Genomic DNA, 21,413 nt, shown 5'->3' on the forward strand with positions numbered 1-21,413 from the left:
CAGCCTCATGAGTAGCTGGCACTACAGGTGCACACCACTATAATGTGTAATAAGCTATTCACCTTCACAGTCACTTCTAAATATATTGAAAGCAACCTAAAAATAAGAAAAATTAACATTTATGTATTTACAGTAGCCAATATACATTTTATGTATTGTAAACACATTTCATGTATTTACAATAGCGCTCCATATTATCAGAAACAATATGATCAACTTCCCTAAATTAAAATTTTAAAATTAACTAGTTAAATATTTTGTAGCCCAGTATTCCATAACAACTGCATCAAAAGATTGTTAGAATTATGTTAATTATGCAATAGTGATAAACACTACCACCAAATCAATGTCAGTGTCCAACTAGCAAAAGGAAACATTTACCTGCATAGTCTACTTAAGGAAAGCTAGGAAAGAACACTGAATTTCTTTTCTTAATGTAGATAAATTGTTTTTCTGTACCTCAGCTACATGAAGAGGTGTTGAGTGGCAGTTATCAAGACGTACTCCCTGGAAATAAGTTGCAGTTATTTCAGTGTATTTTTTCATGTGTGCCCAGAGAAAAGGACAGTCCTCTGGTTTATTCCCATAGCGCAATTTAACACTGTCTCCCCAGCAAATAAGTTCTCTCCTTAGGTAAACTTCTGAGCCTGTTCAGAAAAGAGATTGCTTTCAATAGTTCAAGAAATAAAATGAAAACAATTACTTCATGGAAACACTGATTTTTAAATTGCTTTGATCATTTCTGCCACGAATGATATATTGGTTAAAATTGTATCTAAAGTGGTATGAGATAATGTTTTAAAAAATTAATAATAATTTATTTCTCATAGCTACTCTGAAAAAACTCTAGCTTATAGTTTCTTCTAAAAATGTGTCCTCAATTTCAAAAACCCAAGTCACTTCATAAGGGAAAATAGAAATGTTAATATCATAGGCCTTTCAAAACCATAGTTCTACCAAGACATTTAAAGCTCCATTTCCACCTCCTACTTATTTTCGGCAACAGGTTATATTAGATCCATGGCATACAGCAGAATGGCTTGATTTTGTTTAGAATGGCTAGAAAAAAGAGGGCAGAGATACTTACACCCAAATTTATACTCTTAAAAAAAAGCATAAGATTTCTGAATAAATTCTGATGTCACTAAAATAGACTTCTAGTTTTGAAATGTTAAAAAATAAATATATCAATGAGCTGCTGCAACATTCTTCCTGGTAATGAAATAGCTATAGAAAAACAAGACACTAAGAGTGAGGGGGGACCTCAAACCATTAGGTTCTAGTTTAATTGCCACTGAAATGTCTTAATACCTCTGGCCAATGAGTGAAAATCTCTCTTATGGCAATGTATTTGTAATAGCAGTGGTTTCAAACTTGTTTGTAAAAATGCAATAATATTTTGTACAAATAAAAGCTTACATAGACCCACAGTATAGAAAATAGATACATAAAAGTTATTCCGTTTGAGAGGATAAAAGGTAGGAAGGCAAAGGAGAGGAAAGAAGATGAACTTTTTTATTTGTTGACTCCCTGTTTTCTTTCTCAAATTGTATGTACCTCTGGTACCTTTATTGGTGAAATAGTTTAAAAACCAATAGAATAATGGGGAAGAAAATCAATAAAGCAGATTTTATCTTGACCTTGCCATGAACTATTCTTTCCCTATTCATAGAGAAGTTAAAAATTATATACCTGGTTCAGCAAAGTTTCGAAGAGGATCATCTCCCATTACCCATCCGTTGTGTGCCATCAGAAAACAAGCTTTATTTGGGAGATGAATCATAGATTCTTCCACGGAGAAGTCCATTTCTTCAAATGGGAAAGTAAAATACCTATGAAAATATAATTAAATATTAAATCCATACAAAGAAACTCCTTGGAGAGAATATGAATTTGCAACATTAAAACTAAACTTCTTCTCTAATGAATAGAATAAAATTAGTTTGATGCTATTTATAGAAAAAAAGTTCAACATAGGTCAAGAATCTTCAATAGACTTTTTGAGTAAATCTAGTAGAATGTGAGAAATAGGGAGTTAACACAACAGGATAGCTGGCTAACATTTAAAATAATGTTTAAAACTTCATAAAACTAGGCCGGGCGCGGTGGCTCAAACCTGTAATCCCAGCACTCTGGGAGGCCGAGGCGGGCAGATCACGAGGTCAGGAGATCGAGACCATCCTGGCTAACACGGTGAAACCCCGTCTCTACTAAAAAAAATACAAAAAAAAACTAGCCGGGCGAGGTGGCGGGCACCTGTAGTCCCAGCTATTCGGGAGGCTGAGGCAGGAGAATGGCGTAAACCCGGGAGGCGGAGCTTGCAGTGAGCTGAGATCCGGCCACTGCACTCCAGCCCGGGCGACAGAGCGAGACTCCGTCTCAAAAAAAAGAAAAAAAAAACAAAAAACAAAAAAAAACTTCATAAAACTATTTTAAAAAATCATGGAGGTAGCCAGGCATGGTGGCTCATGCCTACAATCCCAGAACTTTGGGAGGCTGAGGCAGGCAGATTACCTGAGGTCAGGAGTTTGAGACCAGCCTGGCCAACATGGGGAAACCCCGTTTCTACTAAAACTACAAAAATTAGCTGGGCATGGTGGTGCACCCCTGTAGCCTGGCTACTTGGGTGGCTGAGGCAGGAGAATCGCTTGAACCCGGGAGGCAGAGGTTGCAGTGAGCTGAGATCGCGCCACTGCACTCCAGCCTGGGTGACACAACGAGACTCCATCTCAAAGAAAAAAAAAAAATAATTGAGGCATTGATGTTACTTTGCAAAGATGTTTTAAAAAAAGACTCTTAAGTAAAGTTATGCAAAGGCTTTTACTACACTCTAGTTGCCCAACCTATGCTTCATGTCACTTACAAAGTAAGGAGCTAGATGCTTGCTTAAATTGATTAATATTGAATTTATCACTAAGTATGCAGTCCTCCAGAAACATTAAAGTAAATGATAACTATAAATTGGTTCATACTGATGACAGTTTCTCTAACAAAATATTTGCCTAATAAAATGAGTTAATATTAAGCCTATGTCCAAATCAAAACTTCTATTTCAATTTAAGAAATGTACTGAAGTCACATGTTAAAGAAAACATTTAGGTTAATTTCAGATGTTAAATACAATTTTCAATGTTCAACCATCAATAAGAAAAAAAAAAAAAACAACAAAAATGCAACACCTGGTAACTAAAGGATGCTTTCTAGTGACAGGTCCTAGTTTTGGACCATGGCCAGCCAGTCGTTCATAAAACACATTTCCCAAAAGGCAATTAACTGCCTGAAAAACATTAAATTGTGTTAGATCATCATCATCATCAAGACAACAAAAAAATAGTAATAAGATGCAAGGAAAAGCAGCAGTTCAAAAATAAGTAAAACCTGTTCCTGATGATAGTTAATGAGTCGATGCTTCTCTGAATTTAATTCCTCAATTCTCTGACGAAACCAATTACAGCATTCTTCAATTGCTGCTGGCCCATTGCTAGAGCAGATGGAGAAATGCAGATATAGTATTTAATGGCTTTACAGATTCTACATTTAAAAACTTTCTAACAAAGGTCACAGAAACCTTAAATATATTCATCAGGATTTCAATTATGGCTGATGATGTTTTTCAATTGTAAAAATGTTTATACACAAATATAGAAACATGGCCAACGCACAGAAAAAGTGGGAAAATGTCATGTGCTGAAATAGTAGAATTACAGTGAATTACTTTATTTCATTTTCTATTAAGCATTTTTAATAAGTAGTATGAAAATCATACTAGCCATAGAGGTTTATAAGTAATATTCTTTATTTCACAGAAAAAAACACATTACATACTCATGTGGTATGAAAGTCGTTAGTGCAATGTTCATATCTACAGTACAGCCAAACCGTCTGTATTCAGGATCTTGAATAATCTTAAGATGTTGGTTTGGATCAGACTTGGTTACTCTCCTATTTTCTAAAAGAAAAAAAGATGGTATCTTAAATGCAACTATCCACAAAGATTATAACTGTTACTATTTTCTAATTTGGGGCCTATAATTTTTTCATTGAAAATAAAACAAGTATTTCACAAGTATCGTTCTACCTCCTCTCCTCATCTTGCTGTGTGTGTACACACACACACACAGACACACACACACACACACACACGAGGCGTGTGGAGAAAGAAACACAGAGAGACAAAAATAACATAAAAGAAAGACACAAAGATTCCTATCAATTCAATCCCAGCACCACTTTTCTGCCTACGTCAGCATTCACTTATTCTATTCTTTTTTTTTTTTAAACACATTAAGGACTTTAGTGGAACGTGTTTTCCTCCCATGTGCTACCAATATTCTAACATTAGGAGTTCTTTTTCAAGATTGCTTTCAAAGTTTGCTTCCTAAAGTCTTATTAACAACCTGACTTTCTTTGTATTCTCTAAAAGAAGCACACAGGCTTAATACTTTCTTTCCCTTTTCATCAACCATATTCCTTAGATAATAACTTAAAAATTAAAAGGGAAATAAATAGTTTTTGGGGAAATTTTCACTCTTTTTCTGGCACTTGTTTGTAATAAAATTAAGAATTGGTACAGGATTGCCTCCATTGAACTTGATTTTATATTAACTAATTAATTTCTATCTGGCTTATTCCAAAGAGACTTTGAAATGGCTTATAAAAACACAAAAAAACATAAAATAATGGGTTTCCATAGTGTAGTGGTTATTCATGTTCGCCTCACAAAACAGCATAAAATACAAATCGATTCTTAAAATCCAGTTTCTAAGGTTCATCTGCAAGAGTAAATATATGAAAACTGCCGCGGGCATGATGGCTAACACCTGTAATCCCAGCATTTTGGGAGGCTGAGGCAGGCGGATCACCTGAGGTCAGGAGTTCGAGACCAGCCAGTTCGAGACCAACATGGAGAAACCCCATCTCTACTAAAAATACAGAATTCGCTGGGTGTAGTGGCACATGCCTGTAATCCCAGCTACTCGGGAGGCTGAGGCAGGAAAATCGCTTGAATTCAGGAAGTGGAGGTTGCAGTGAGCGGAGATCATGCCACTGCACTTCAGCCTAGGCAACAAGAGTGAAACTCCATCTCCAAAAAAAAAAAAAAAAAAGAACACTGCCAAGAAATGAAATGTTTGAAAAACAGAAAAAGCTATGCCATCAGTATAAACTTTAGTATTTAGTATTTAGTCTTTAGTATTGATAGAATAAAAGAGATGGATCAGTGGAAGAGCACAGACAACAGATGTATATTTTGTATATTACCATACACTATGAAGTATTACGGTGGTACTTCCAATCAGTATAAAAGGATGGATTTTCAACTCAATATAATTTTAAAAATACAGATCAAGTTAAATATCTTCTTTATATAATATACAAAAATAAATTTCAGGTATATTAAATACTCAAATGTAAAAATACAAATTAGAAGAAAAGAGAATGTTGATGGAAGGTCTTTTCTAAGCATGATATAAAATTGGAAGCCATCAGAAATTGAAAAGTTTGACTACATTGAAAAAAAATGTCACCATAAACAAGAGTTGAAAGATCAAGAGCATCCTAGGAGGATATATTTGAGGCCTGTGTAATAATCAATAATAATGTCAATATAAAAAACAGACAACTCAATAGAAAAATGAGAAGAAACATTAACGGCAATTAATGGAAGAAATATAAATAGCTAATTAACATGTAAAAATATACTTCATTAATAAGCAAATAAATGTAACTTAAAAGGCTGGGCACGGTGGCTCACGCCTGTAATCCCAGCACTCTGGGAGGCCGAGGCAGGCGGATCATGAGGTCAAGAGATCGAGACCATTCTGGCCAACATGGTGAAACCCTGTCTCTACTAAAAATACAAAAATTAGCTGGGTGTGGTGGCGCATGCCTGTAGTTTCAGTTACTTGGGAGGCTGAGGCAGGAGAATCACTTGAACCTGGGAGGTGGAGGTTGCAGTGAGCTGAGATCACACCACTGCACTCTAGCCTGGTGACAAAGCGAGACTCCATCTCAAAAAAAATAAATAAAAGAAAGAAATGTAAATTAAAATAAGGTTATGTTTCGCCTCATTGACAAACATGATAAAGGTTAATGATATCTAACGTTAGTGATAATATTAAGTTGGTATAACTTGCTGTGAAAATAAATTTATTATATTTGAAATCTATATACCCTTTGACTCAATAATTCCATGTTTAACAATTTATCCTTCAGATTGACTCACGTAAGCAAGTAAACATAACATGTACGGGGACGTATTTTCTGCAAGTACAGCTTATGAGACTGGAAGTTTATCCAGGGAAAGGACTTTGTTCTGTTTACCACTGAATCCTCATGCCTGGAGGAATGTCTAGCACACAGCAGTAGGTGGTTCAATGAATATGCATTGAATGAATGAATGAAAAATGAAAAATCTGGAAACAACCTATCAAAAAGGCTAAATAAATTCAAGTACTTTAAAAACAGCATATTGCTATACAGAGGTTAAAAGAAATAATTAGCTATAAATTTATATTGTCAACTAAAAGAACAAGTTGTTGACGGTTTATGTTCTAGTCTTATTTGCATGTGTAAAAATAATATAAATATAAAACTTATACACATACCATATATAGAATTACATACAATTATATATCAAATTGAATTTTTTTCAAGAAGAGTCTTAAATACAAGAAACAATATGTAGTAGCTGAGATGTGGGTTTTGGGAGAGAGGAGGTCATACATTCTATTTTCTTACACATTCGAACTATTGGGCTTTTTCTCTTTATAATGAGCACATATTATTTCATGTAAATAATACAGCTTACTGGGGGAAGGGAAGACAGAGGCCCTTTAGTAAAATGAAACAGGAAAAAGGTTAATATTAAAAATTCCTGTACTAAGGTGTTACACAATTGCAAAAGTTGATATATGAAGCTGACTGAGGATCCTAGAGCTCATTCTATTTCAAAGGCACTATTTCTGAGTCCTACTCTAGTTCTGTTTTCTGGAAGAGAAAAAAATATTTATTTTAAGATCTTCTCCAAATCCTCACTGCTAGGCTGTCCTACATGAAATGCAGATAGCTCTTAATAATCCTTTCTAATTTGTCTCCTACAAACCCTACTTTCTCATTTCACCTATTTTTTCCTACCCTATTTTGTTGGGGGCACATTACTTTCTTGATTAGTTATGTCCTTAACAGAAGACTCACTTCGTTACCTTTTGTTATCTCACCAATATCTGGCTTCAGTATCACTAGTGGTTAGGTGGCCTTAATAGTGGGGAAAATCAGCTGGAAGCCCCTCTATGTCAGTTAAGATTCTTACTATAGACAACAGGAGACTATCACATCTCTCAGTTTCAAAACTTGTTTCAAGCCATTCTCAGTTGAAATAACCTGTTCTACCTACTTCCCATTCATACATTTAATAACTATATACTGGGTTCTACAGAATTCTGAGCATTCTATGGAACTAACAGTAAGATACAGTACCCAGGGGAAATAATTGTGTTATGTGTTATTATGACGTGCCCTTTAGATGTCTCTGCTAACTCTCAGCTTACAGAATCACAGTTTTATAATATCAACAATAACACAAATATCATACAATGACATATTTAATAATGACATTACGCAAGAGAGTTTTCCCTTTATAATATTAAATTTCTTAAAATTGATAGGAACATTCTAGCATATATCCTTTACCTTGTGTAAGAAGTCTTCTAAATTGCTCAACTGCTTTGTTGACGTCTACTTGGAAAAATTCCCAGAGTTTAAGCTTTGGAAAAATATCCTCCCAAATCATTTTTCGGATGGACTGAAAAATGTCAATAGTTAAAAAACACATATATACATATATTTATTTCAAATCATTTAACCAAATACTGTTTATCATATTAAAATACAGATTGTAAGTAATTTTCAAACATATATTTAATGTGTACTTTAGAAATTTTTTCTGTTTTAGTGTGATACTCCTCTGTACATACTGACATTCATATGGTGATCATTTTCAATCAAAGCAGGTATTCCCTTTTCTTTGTATTTCCCTTCTGCAACATCACAGGAAAAATGCCAAAGTGCTCTGTCTAAAACCCAGGCAGGTTTTAAGTGTGGAGAATTCACAAGATTATAGGCACATTCTGGATGTTCCTGGATCCATTTACTATTAGCAGCTGAAGGAAAAAGGAGACACAAAGGAGTATCTCATAATTAAATTGAAACTGTATCTATGTTAAGTTTAGAGGTGAAATAAAATAGAAACATCTACCACCACTCATTTTTTTCTATATTAGATATCAATATTTTACAATGATACTGTTATAGGAAACATTTTTTCTTTGGTTATGGTATCCTATCATTCGCTTCACCATACTTTTTTTTTTTTTTTAAACTTTAATTCTGCTTAGAAAATCCGATGCAACAAAAAGCAACTCTCTCATAGGTAATACTTTTGTATGGCTAATCCTAAAGCATTAATGAAATATGTTGTTTTGATAAGTTGGATAAAAGCGAGGCTGAGAAAGTGCTAAAAGAAATATGCTCAAGGAATATGAATCTAGCTTACAGTTCAGAATCAGAATCAAGAGTTTGGCAAAGTATTCCAAATATTTACAGCATTGAAGATAATTTGTTTTGGCCAGGCATGGTGGCTCAACCCCAGCACTTTGTGGGAGTGGAAGTAGGATAGCCTGCAGGAGTTCAAGACCAGCTTGGGCAACAAAGTGAAACCCTGTATCTACTTATTTAAAAAAGATAATTTGTTTTAATTTTAAAATAAAAAAAGAAAGTTACATGGAATTTGTTTGATCTTTAAAATGGACTAATTATCCCTGAATTCATATTGAAGAGCATGAGTGATTAATGTACATAAAACAAAAAGTAGTAACAATTACTGAATATTTACCACATACCAGAAATTGTTCTAAGCAGTTAAATACGCCAATTTATTATTCCTCACTTCCTACCACACAAATTAGGATGTACTGTTAAGTTCTCTTAACAAATGAGGAACTGAAGCATGGAGAGTTAAGTAACTCAGCCCAAGTCATACAGTCAGGAATTAACTTGGCCAAGTCCTTTTTCAGAATGTGCAATCTTAACCGCATTGCTCTGCTGCTGAGATGAACGTGTTCATGCTTCATTCACTCAGCTGAGCACTCTTATATAATTTTACAATCATTATTATTTCTAGTTTCAGTCATTTGTTTATTAAATCATTTATTTACTTAGTATTTATTCATACCCATAATAAACACTCAGATGAAGAGAGGCTATGTAAGGAGCAGAGAAGTTGTAATAAAAGTTAAACTGGTAATTCTCAAAACTTGCATCAAGATAGTTCCTCCGAGATTCATCAACACAATCATTGAAATTCAAGGTATTTTTCAAAAACACAAAATGTAGTAATAACTTATATCCAAATAGGATTTTCACTTATAAAGAATAAACACTGGGGCTAGGTGCGCTGGCTCACGCCTGTAATCCCAGCACTTTGGGAGGTCGAGGAGGGAGTATCACTTGAGCCCAGGAGCTGGAGACAGCCTGGGCAACATAGTGAGACCTCATCTCTACAAAATCTTTTAAAAATTAGCTCAGCATGGTGGCATGTGCCTAAAGTCCCAGCTACTCAGGAGGTTAAGGTGGGAGGGCTGCTTGAGCCCAATAAGTGGAGGCTGCAGTGAACTGAGATGGTACCACTGCACTACAGCCTGGGTGACATATAGAATGAGACCCTGTCTCAAAAAAAAAAGAGAATAAATACCAATGCTGCCCTCATTCATTCATTTAGTTTTGAGACAGGGTCTTTCTCTGTCACCCAGGAGTGCAGGAGTGCAGTGGTGCAACCATAGCTCACTGCAGCCTTGAGCTCAAGTGATCCTCCTGCCTCAGCCTCCCAAGTAGTCAGGACGACAAGTGTATGCCAACACACCCTGCTAATTTAAATTTTTCTTTTTTTTTTGAGACAGAGTCTTGCTTTGTCACCCAGGCTGGAGTACAGTGGCACAATCTCGGCTCACTGTAACCTCCACCTCTTTGGTTCAAGTGATTCTTCTGCCTCATCCTCTGGAGTAGCTGGGATTACGGGCACCCAGCACCATGCCCGGCTAATTTTTGTATTTTTAGTAGAGATGGGTTTTCACCATATTGTCCAGGCAGGTCTCGAATTCATGACCTCAGGTGACCCATCCGCCACGGCCTCCCAAAGTGCTGGGATTACTGGTGTGAGCCACTCCATCCATCCCCAATTTTTAAAATAGCAAAATCCTAAAACTGTTTCTTTTCTCAATATTTTGAAACAAAAATCAACTGTAAAATGAAAGAATTCTAAACAACAGGTAGTGAAAATATTTTTTTCTAATTCTACATGAAAGAAGAGTCAAACTCCAAACTATATTTTAACACACATCAACATTAAAAAATAAATGTGGACTTTTGGAGTGATACAGGAAGAAACTCAACAAACACTGTCCCCAGCAAAACAATCTGACTGGTGAAAATATTTTAAAAACAATCATTTAGTCCCTGGAAATTATCCTAGGGCATTCAGCATAAGGAGAAACATTCTTGGCATTTGAACCAAGACCTTTTCCAGGGCAACTGGGTTCCCAGTGTTCTTGGCCTGCTACATCTGGGAAAGGATGTCAGCTCTGCAAGTAGGGGCTGGGTGGAGAAAGGGAGATTTTTCTCCACCTACCTACTTGGAATAGAACTTCTGCAACATGGCCGGGTGCGGTGGCTCACCCCTGTAATCCCAGCACTTTGGGAAGCCAAGGCGGGGTGGATCACCTGAGGTCAGGAGTTTGAGACAAACCTGGCCAATATGACAGGACTCCATCTCTACTAAAAATATAAAAATTAGCCAGGCGTGGTGGCTCATACCTGTAATACCAACTACTCGGGAGGCTGAGGCATGAGAATCACTTGAACCTGGGAGGTGGAGGCTGCAGTGAGCTGAGATTGTACCACTGCACTCCAGCCTGGGTGACAGAAGGAGACTCTATCTCAAAAAAAAAAAAAAAAAAAGAGAAAAAAAAAAGAACTTCTGCAAGACAGGGCCGGCAGGGAGAATTAGAAACACTCATAGACTGTGCCTCTTAGGGTGAAACTGTAACCCCAGGCTGGAAGTTGGGAGGAGAGAATGTCTCCTCTTGACCACACCTACCAGGAGTGGTGCGCCTGTGATAGAGCTTCCATAACAGAGGCATCTGTGTAAGATAATGGAGCAGGTCTTGGTTCAATCACCAAGGATACTTGTTCTTATTAAGATGTAATAGATTTTCGCCGGGCGCGGTGGCTCAAGCCTGTAATCCCAGCACTTTGGGAGGCCGAGACGGGTGGATCACGAGGTCAGGAGATCGAGACCATCCTGGCTAACACGATGAAACCCCGTCTCTACTAAAAAATACAAAAAACTAGCCGGGCGAGGTGGTGGGCGCCTGTAGTCCCAGCTACTCGGGAGGCTGAGGCAGGAGAATGGTGTGAACCTGGGAGGCGGAGCTTGCAGTGAGCTGAGATCTGGCCACTGCACTCCAGCCTGGGCGACAGAGCGAGACTCCGTCTCAAAAAAAAAAAAAAAAAAAAAAGATGTAATAGATTTTCGTATGTTTCTCCATATGCTAAATGTCCATAGGACAATTTCCAGGGGATTTAAGTGATTGTCTTCAAATAATTTTCACCAGTTAGGGTTGTTTCACTGCATAAAGTGTGTGAAGACTTCACATAACCATTCTGGAGGCTGAATTCTGCTAGATAATACTTTTTTTTTTAAAAGAAAACTTGTTTCACAGAAAGGATATTATGATTTGCAACACTTTTCAAGTAAGGCTGTGGCAAGGTTTACTTCTTGTACGTTGCATAGAACCTCTCAAATGTCTCAGAAATATAGTTTGTGGCAGAGACTGCTGCTGTACTCAATTTTATTCTCCCATTCTTTCTTTAGTAATAAAATTCCCAAGGTTCAACTTTACACATAGCTGACAAATTCAAGACTACATTGCAGGTCTCCTTTAAGGTAGGTATGGCAAGAGACAAATTCCTGTGACGCAATGTGAACACGGTAATATATATCATATCATACCCGAAAAGACAGGCCTGCCCTTTCCCCATTTCCACTGGGGAGAATGTGGTAGCAGGAGCTGGAATAGCCATATCTGACTAAGAATTTGAAGCAAAGTGTTGGAGACTGCTGAGCAACATGAGAGAAATTAGTTCCCTATCACCACTGAACTACCATTCTAGTCCAGGAATGCCTATTTAATCTTTTAGTAAGAAATAAATACAATTTTAGCTGTTAGTCCCTATATTTTTCTGTTACAGCTGCTTAAGCCATATCCTAACTCATACAATTTGTAACTCATAAAATGCCATTATGTGGTTTGATAAATTTGATTTCAATAATATTACAGATCTCAAAGTGATTATCAAGACTGTCAAATTTTCCTTTAATTTTTTTACATTATTTTGTAAGAGATGGGGTCTCATTATGTTGCTAAGGCTGGTTTCAAACTCCTGGCCTCAAGTGATCCTCGCACTTCAGCCTCTCAAGTAGCTGGGATTACAGGTGCAAGCGACAACACCTGGCTTAATAATGTCAAATATTCACGTGAAGAATACTGAGTTCTTGGGTATTGCAAAGTTTTCATTGTAGAATTGGAGGCTTGGTTTCTAGGTACATGCAGAAACACCAAATTTTAGAATGTACCTATTTCTTTACCTAACTTTGCCATTATGATTAGAGATTTTTATTTATATTGATGAACCAGATATATAAGCTTTTAAATATCTTCATAGTTCCTATGGTTACTTGGAGAACTGTTTTATGAAACAGCAGATTATATCTTTTAAATGTTTGTACCAACTAGAATTCTTGTTCTTTACATATGCAAAACAGTGTTTTCCAAACTTTTCTACATTGTAGCATACATCCAAGATAACATTTGTAAGGTAAACTGGGTTAAACCCAAAGCTGCTCATGGCCAGGCTTTGTCAGGCTAGGCCAGGCCTTGTCAGGCTAGGCCAGGCCAGGCTCAGCTCCTCTGACAGGTGAGGTGAGGAACCATTTCCTCAAGGATCGCTAGCTGGAAAAATCTGATATATTTTAATAGAATTATATATCACTAAGGAATCTTGGGAACCAAAACAGACTAACTTTAATAAGCTCTTTTAACATGTAGAAGACATAATTTCCAGATACACCTTCTGAGAGTTTACTAATAAGTTTCTCTCCAAATAATAGAAGTCATTTAGTTTTTTAATATATGCTATAGCACTACAGTACTAGAGCTCCTGCTAATATAGGATCCATGTGTTACTTGAGAAAGTATTAACAGAGTAGTCCCCTCTTATCCTTAAAGGATACCTTCCAAGACTCCAAGTCAATGTGTTAAACTATAGATAGTATCAAACCCTACATATATATTTTTTGATATTTTGTTTTTTTGATCTGATAACTGAGCAGGCTATTAAGTGACTCGTGGGCAGGTAGTGTTTACAGCATGGATGCACTGGACAAAGGGATGAGTCACAATCCAGGTGGGAGAGAGCAGGATGGCATGAGAGTTCATCATGTTACTTAAAACAGCATGAAAATTAAAACTTACGAATTGCTTATTTCTGGAATTATTCAATATTTTTGAAATGTGACTGACTGCAGGTAACTGAAACCTCAGAAAGCAAAACTGTGAATAAGGGGGGACTACTGTACTCTAAGTTGAAATATGTGATCATTATGTTCCTTCTATGATCACTCTCCTGTATTTATAAACATCAGACGCAAGATACTTATATATTGACTTTATCCTCAATTAAGAATGTTTTCTTTGAAAGGAAAAATACTAATTTTTTAAATGGAAGGACACCTAATCATCATTTGTGTTTTTAAAATTTATGTTAGCCCCTTTCCTTTCCCTTTCTTTCCTCCCTTCCCTTCTCCTGTTTGTGTGTGTATGTGTGTGTGTATAAATTCTCATCAAAATAAAGGCAGTCAATGAAGCTCATACCAGTATGATTGTAGACAACATCAGTAATACAAATAATATTCCATTCCTTTTTTAATTTTTCCACTAGCTGTCCAACATCATTCCAGGTATACTTTCTATTAGGTCTTGAAAAGTCAGGATTTAATTCTAACTGATTGGCAAGGGAGTAGGATGACCTAGATAGTCCAAGAGTCTGCAATGGGGTAAAATGAATCATGTTGTAGCCTGCAAAACAGATAAAAACCACTGTAAAAACAAACAAACAAAACCAGCCTAAAATGAAGAAAATATAAATTTAAACTTTCTTAATTATAAATAGCAAGGCAAGCATGCTACTAAAAAAGAAGTCAAACACTTGGGTTCCAATACCAAGAGTTTAACAGACTTTAAGCAAGTTTATTTAAATCTTTCAAGATATCAGTGTCCTTATATACAAGACAGAGATAATGAGGTAATATTTGAAAAAATTCACACATACTGCCTATTAGAAAATGTATATACTTACGTGTAGTAAATCTATCCTCTACGAGTATATCAACATATGTCTTTCAGCTACTTTTAATGTTCCATAGTACTTGTATTGTTTTAGTTATGTCAGTGAACTTCTCATTCCTTTCTTCATATATTATTCAATTTAAAAGCAGAAAATTAAAATTGAGATCAGGTGCAGTGGCTTGCACCTGTAATTCCAGCACTTTGGGAGGCCAAGGCAAGAGGACTGCTTGAGCCCAGGAATTCAAGACCAGCCTGGGCAACACAGTGCGACTTTTGTCTCTACAAAAAATAGATCAGGCCACTGCACTCCAGTCTGGGTGACAGAGTGAGACCTTGTCTTAAAATATATATATATGGCTGGGCACGGTGGTTCATGCCTGTAATCCCAGCACCTTGGGAAGCTGAGGTGGGCATATCACTTGAGGTCAGAAGTTTGAGACCAGCCTGGGCAACATGGTGAAACCCCATCTCTACTAAAAATACAAAAATTAGCCAGGCGTGGTGGTGCATGCCTGTAATCCCAGCTACTAGGGAGGCTGCAACACAGGAATTACTTGAACCCAGGAGGCTGCAGTGAGCTGAGATTGCACCACTGCACTCCAGCCTGGGTGACAGAGTCAGACCCTGTCTCAAAACAAAACAAAACAAAACAAAACAAAAAAAACAAAAACAAAGAAAAGAAAAAATTAATCTTGCCCTTTGCTTAAGAGCAAAATACAACTTAAGTTTCATTTTGCTCTTGATATGGATGATAGCATACATCTTCTACATAAAAGATGGTTAAGCAATGCTTGTTGAATTAAAATGATATATAATGATAACACATTTTCCTTCACTTTTCAATAGCTTACTTCTGATTTTTATATGGTAAAGTCCTAGAAATGATAATTATTTCATTATGGAGTTCTTTCATTTCTTAAGATGAACCACAAAATTTGCCATTTTTATAGGTTAAAAATGGTTAAGTATCAAAAATTTAATATGGGCTGGGTGCAGTGGTTCATGTCTATAATCCCAGCACTTTGGGAGGCCGAGGCAGGTGGATCACGAGGTCAGAAGTTTGAGATCAGCCTGGCCAACATGGTGAAACCCCGTCTCTACTAAAAATACAAAAATGAGCTGGGCTTGGCGGTGGGCACCTGTAATCCCAGCTACTCAGGAGGCTGAGGCGGGAGAATCATTTGAACCCAGGAAATGGAGGTTGCAGTGAGCCAAGATCACGCCATTGCACTCCAGCCTAGGTGACAGGGCAAGACTCCATCTCAAAAAAAAAAAAAAATTTTTTTTTAAATATGGTTCTATCTACTTATATTACCAAATATAATAAGAAACAAAATTAAACGTAGAGGCAAAAAGATATGGTTTGGATTTGTGTCCCTGCCCAAATCTCACTTCAAATTGTAATCCCCAGTGTTGCAGGAAGGGCCTGGTGAGAGAAAGCTGGTGGATTTCCCCCTCGTTCTCATGATAGTGAGTGAGTTTTCACAAGATCTGGTTGTTTAAAAGCATGTAGGAGGCCGGGCGCGGTGGCTCAAGCCTGTAATCCCAGCACGTTGGGAGGCCGAGACGGGCGGATCACAAGGTCAGGAGATCGAGACCATCCTGGCTAACACGGTGAAACCCCGTCTCTACTACAAAATACAAAAAAACTAGCCGGGCGAGGTGGCGGGCGCCTGTAATCCCAGCTACTCGGGAGGCTGAGGCAGGAGAAGGGCGTGAACCCGGGAGGCGGAGCTTGCAGTGAGCTGAGATCTGGCCACTGCACTCCAGCCTGGGCGACAGAGCGAGACTCCATCTCAAAAAAAAAAAAAAAAAAAAAAAAGCATGTAGGACCTCCTGTTTTGTTCTCTTCCTCCTTCTCCAGCCATGTAAGACGTGCCTGCTTCCCCTCTGCCTTCTGCCATGACTGTAAGTTTCTTGAGGCCTTTCCAGCCATGCTTCCTGTACAGCCTGCAGAACTGTGAGTCAAACCTCTTTTCTTTATCAATTACCCAGTCTCAGGTAGTTCTTTATAGCAATGAGAGAATGAACTAATACACAAAACTTTTGAAATCTGTATCACAGAGGATAATTACATTTATTTTTTTAAATAAGAAAAAGCAAGCTGACATTACCTGATTCTTTTGCAACCCTAAGTCTGCTTTCCCATTCATCAAAAGGTCCCAAACACTTAGCTAAAAATGTCTGAAGAGTAACACAGTCCAAGGGTAGCATATGATTATCAGCACCAACACGTAAAATGGGGTCCACAACTATGTAACCTCCACCACTTTTCTCATTTCTAAGGGAAAAAACAAAACAAAAACTTTTCAGTCATTGATAGAAAAATAATCCTCATATAATATAGTCTCACTCTAACTAAAAGGTTAATTGTCCCAAATAAAATATATTTATTTCTAAGCACATAAAATCATTTTAAAAGTTGCAACAAAACTTAATGGAAAAGCTACTTTTACCCTTTCACAATCTACATAATTACATGTATAATACACAAAATATCCAATAATGTTGGTTTCATGAAAAATAAGTATACTAAAACCTATCAGTAATAACAACGGCATGCAAATAAACAGCAACCTATAATCAGATTGCATGAAATGACTACAGTTTTTAAGATGTTACTTAAAATACATTTACATGATACTTTAGCTCTGCAATGGGCCATACAATTACCTCCTAGAAATCAAAGAATATTCCATTTGCATCTCAAGGAAGCATTGTAAAAATTGCACTGCCATGGTTCATACAGTAACATTTACAAGTTAGGTAACTTCAAATTACAGAATAAATTAACTTTTTTTTTCTCACAAACAAAACACCTGACTTACCCTTGAAGGAAATAATACTGAAATGAACCAGATTGTTGCAGATTAAGTTTACAGTATTTATCAGAATCATCTTCTCTTTCTGTTGGATTTTCCCAATCCAGAGAACGGAATTTTTGTCTATTAAATGTTTCTCCAGGAAATGGGTAATTTGTAAACACGGTAACTGCTTTTCCCTGTAAAGTTGGGCCTAATCGGAACTGTAGTTCAAACCCTAAATAAAAAGCACATTTTAATAAACTCATTGTAGGACTTAAATTACCATGATTGAAAAAATACATGTTTTATTTAAAAAAACCTTGATTTTTCAATTATGTTTAACATAACTCCACAAACCTAATGCTGTTTTGGCACTACTTTGTATTCCAATTTAGCTGAATTTCATATTTTAGCAAGTATAGTAAACATCATAGAGCTGTCTGCTCTGTAATGTCTCTTTCTCCTTCCCCTGGAAACTCAATCCCATTCACATAGCAACTCTGGGATGTGCAAATTTTTATACAACCCCATTTACCATGATCCCCCATCCTCAACCCTGAATTAAGTACCCAATGGTGGGCATCTGAGGAGAGGCCTTCTCTAGTATTTTTCTAACTGCAACAGAGAAAGCTGGTTTCTCTATGGTGTCAGAAAGTATGTGATAGTATGTAAAACTTGGGAGCTGCCATGGGACAATTATCTCACTATACTGAGAAAGCTAGTCTTCACTGACAGAAGTCAACCTCTATAGAGGCAGAATTCAGGATTCTAACAGGAGTTCTGAAGGCAACTGAACCTGATTGATGTCTGCTCAAGTCCAGTGATGTGCTAATAAAGATTTAGCAACTGACTAGGGTGGTGGGAACCTCTGACTTGGAGTGTTTGCTGACTTTCTGGTGGAAATAATCCTGACGTGGACAATCTTAAGCTACCAACATGACAACATTGAACGTGGAAGTGGGAAGGGATGTGCACAATCAGCTCTTGTGAGCCAGCATAAGCACCTCCAACACACTACTGCTTATATCCCTATGCTTCATGGTTTAGTTCTTAAAGCTGTTCTTGTAATCCTGAGAGCCAATGCATTTACTTCTACTTTTGCCCAAGTTAGGTTATTTTTTAAAAAACATACCTTAGACTTGTGCATTGTGCTGCAAGTATTTTGCCATAAGAGAAAACAAATAAGCACATTACAGTTAAAACTGTACTGTGAAAGAAACGTTTTGGTTGGTTTAAAGCAGACTTTAAACTTCCTTTACAATTATTAGAATATGAAAATACTATGGTCAAGTCTATTAGAAATATAATACATATAAATGTTAAACATGAATATAACTTTCAATTAGTAATGGGCAATAATAACTGATGAGGCAGGGAAGTTTAGTTCCACTGAGTAAAATCTTTAGTATCTAAGGAATTTCTTTGAGAGGAAAAAAACTTTTATATATTTAATATATATTATTTATAATTTATAATCCTTGATTTATTAAACATCCAACAAAGTAATAAAAGAGGATATACTAACAGGAATATTTTCTGTGAAGAAAATACTTCAGTAAGAGACACTAAGAGAATGCTGTATAATGAAACTAAGAATTTCTTCTCTAAGCAACTACATGTACTTTTTCTATAATATAATTTGGCATTAATATATTAAGAATGTTTATATTTTTTGATCTAGGAATTTTATATACATTTTTTGAGAAAAGTATCAGTGATATAAACAGCGATTATGTATAAAGATATTTATCACAGCCTCATTTATTGAAATTAAATAAACTGACAACAACCTAAATATCTAATGATTCGCAATGATTAAATAAATTATGGTAAATCTACAAGTTGGCATAGTATAAAGCCATTACAAATCATGTTATCAAAAGATATTTGGCCAGATACAATAGCTCACGCCTGTAATCCCAACACTCTGGGAGGCCGAGGCAGGAGGATCACCTGAGGTCAGAAGTTTGAGACCAGCCTGACCAACATGGCAAAACCCTGTCTCTACTAACAATGCAAAAATAGCTGGGTATGGTGGTGTCCACCTGTAATCCCAGCTACTTAGGAGGCTGAGGCAGGAGAATTGCTTCAACCCAGGAGGCAGAGGTTGCAGTGAGCCAAGATCGCGCGACTGCACTCCAGCATGGGTGACACAGTAAGACTCCATTAAAAAAAGCAATAATAATAACTACTTTTAATTTATTTTATTTTGTTACATTTTACATATTTATGTAGAGCTTTTAAAATATCTTCTGGAAAAAAGCATGGCTGAAACGTGGCAGTAGGCAGGGAGGTAGAGTACGTATACCATACTACTACTACAAATAGGGGAAAAAGGCAGGTTACAACATTGTTTAGATAGTATAATCCTAATTTTTTAAAAACAAAACACAGTAAAAATGCTTTTTATACATTTTCATAATTTTATAATTGGGGAAATCATTCTAAAATTAGAGTTACAATTATGAAGGGATAGACTAAGAAATAATTACACAAAGAATTAAAACATGAACTAAAATATTTAGTGACTGAGAAGCATAAACATTTACATCTCACAAGAATGACTAAATTTATCATTAGGAGAAATAGTGTCATTTTGAACAAGTACAAATAGCAGAGATTAGCTGTCTGGGTATATGTGTACAACCTGTCCCCATTAAGTTTATACAAATATTGTTTTTACAATTACACAAGGATTCAGAGAATTTGCAGTGCAAAGGTTAAAACTCATCTAAAATCTCCAAAATAGTATTTGGATCAGTGCTCTACCTTCAGGAAAAAACCCCAATAATTCCCAAACTAAGTCCTTTATTTCTATAATATATATGTTCTAATAGATTATGTAAATTACCAAACACAAAAGTTAACTTAATGAGATAAGATATAAATGAAATAAATAATATACTTTATTTAGTTCTCACTAAAAATTAATACTGATAATATCTCTCAGTGAAAACAATGTAACTAAATAAATTTCATTACCTTAAAAAGTCTTGATTTTAATATTTTATAATAAAGTGATTCAAAGATTTCAAGTTCTGTTTATTTTGGGTAAAATCATACAATGATGGAAGAAGCATTTCTAAAAATATATATTCAAAATGCTTTCGCTATAGCAAGGGCTGGCAAAGTATATCCAGCCCAATCCCCATTTCTGTAAATGAAGTTTTACTGGAACACAGCTACATCCATTCATGTATGTTTGCCTATGGCTGCTTTCCTGCTACAATAGGAGTCGAGTCGCTGCAATAGGGAATGCATTGCCTGAAGAGCTACAAAGATTTGCGATCTGAACTTTTACAGGAAAATATGTGCCAAACTCTGCTCCGCCGCATCAATTTCCTTCAAAAAAGCACTTAACTTTCTCACTCATGTTTACATCAAAGAGTTAAGTTTTTATTTTTTCTGAAAATATTTTCTAAGTATCATACTATCTAAGACTACTTGCTATTCCTGAAAAGGACAAATCTCAAACACTTTCTAACTCATCTTTTAAGTTTGATCACTTCTGTGAGGTAAAAGAACTATTCTTGGTTACTCTACTTCTCCTTATGAAGTAATATAGAGACTCCGTTATTTAAGATAATATAACCTGTAAAGCTACTTAACCTAGCTTAAGTAAAAGTGCAATTCATGGCAACATACTGCAAACAAATGAGGGTGTGATTGTCAACCCCTTCCAGACCTATAACCTCTACGTTATCTTCTGAGTATGCCTTTTTTGTTCATAACTTACCTGACATACAAACTGAGAGTGTAATTCATATATTAACATAATTCAATGTTGTTAACACAGACTGAAAAACTAAAATAGGTAGAAAGAAAATAAAAGAAAGGGAAGAAGGAAGGAAGGAAGGAAGGAAGGAAGGAAGGAAAGAAGGAAGGGAGGGAGGGAGGGAGGGATAGATGTTACATTTTCCTTCTGTAGCCCAATAGATATATCAGCACATACCCCGAGGGATACACAGCCACTCTGTAGACCTCTAATGCAAATCACTGAAACTAAAATTTTTATATACAGTAAATGAAACATCAGAGGACCTAGAGTAGGTCAGATTCCATGACTAAGTTTGTTAAAATTAGCTGAGGTCATAGCAGTACATGGTGTGGCTATCTTATTCCTCATACTAATGCTAGGATACTTTACTTG

General features: G+C 36.2%; 1 protein-coding gene across 6 annotated transcripts in view; it reads right to left on the reverse strand.

The window, feature by feature from the left end:
- Positions 1–21,413, reverse strand: part of AGL (amylo-alpha-1, 6-glucosidase, 4-alpha-glucanotransferase) — a 73,153-nt gene that overhangs the window by 46,030 nt on the left and 5,710 nt on the right. For 3 of the 6 annotated variants that reach the window (XM_001106354.5, XM_001106287.5, XM_001106421.5), the window contains exons 3-12: positions 17,288–17,498; positions 16,574–16,740; positions 13,986–14,189; positions 7,978–8,159; positions 7,690–7,801; positions 3,826–3,949; positions 3,379–3,481; positions 3,180–3,277; positions 1,693–1,832; positions 460–647 (exon numbers count right to left, since the gene is read on the reverse strand). In XM_001106354.5, coding sequence (XP_001106354.3) covers positions 460–647; positions 1,693–1,832; positions 3,180–3,277; positions 3,379–3,481; positions 3,826–3,949; positions 7,690–7,801; positions 7,978–8,159; positions 13,986–14,189; positions 16,574–16,740; positions 17,288–17,498 — 1,529 coding nt within the window. The remainder of the gene's footprint in view (positions 1–459; positions 648–1,692; positions 1,833–3,179; positions 3,278–3,378; positions 3,482–3,825; positions 3,950–7,689; positions 7,802–7,977; positions 8,160–13,985; positions 14,190–16,573; positions 16,741–17,287; positions 17,499–21,413) is intronic. The other 3 variants (XM_077952591.1, XM_077952596.1, XM_077952604.1) reach the window with 1 other exon arrangement.

Source organism: Macaca mulatta, chromosome 1 (assembly GCF_049350105.2).
Source record: "Macaca mulatta isolate MMU2019108-1 chromosome 1, T2T-MMU8v2.0, whole genome shotgun sequence".
Taxonomy (NCBI): Eukaryota; Metazoa; Chordata; class Mammalia; order Primates; family Cercopithecidae; genus Macaca; species Macaca mulatta.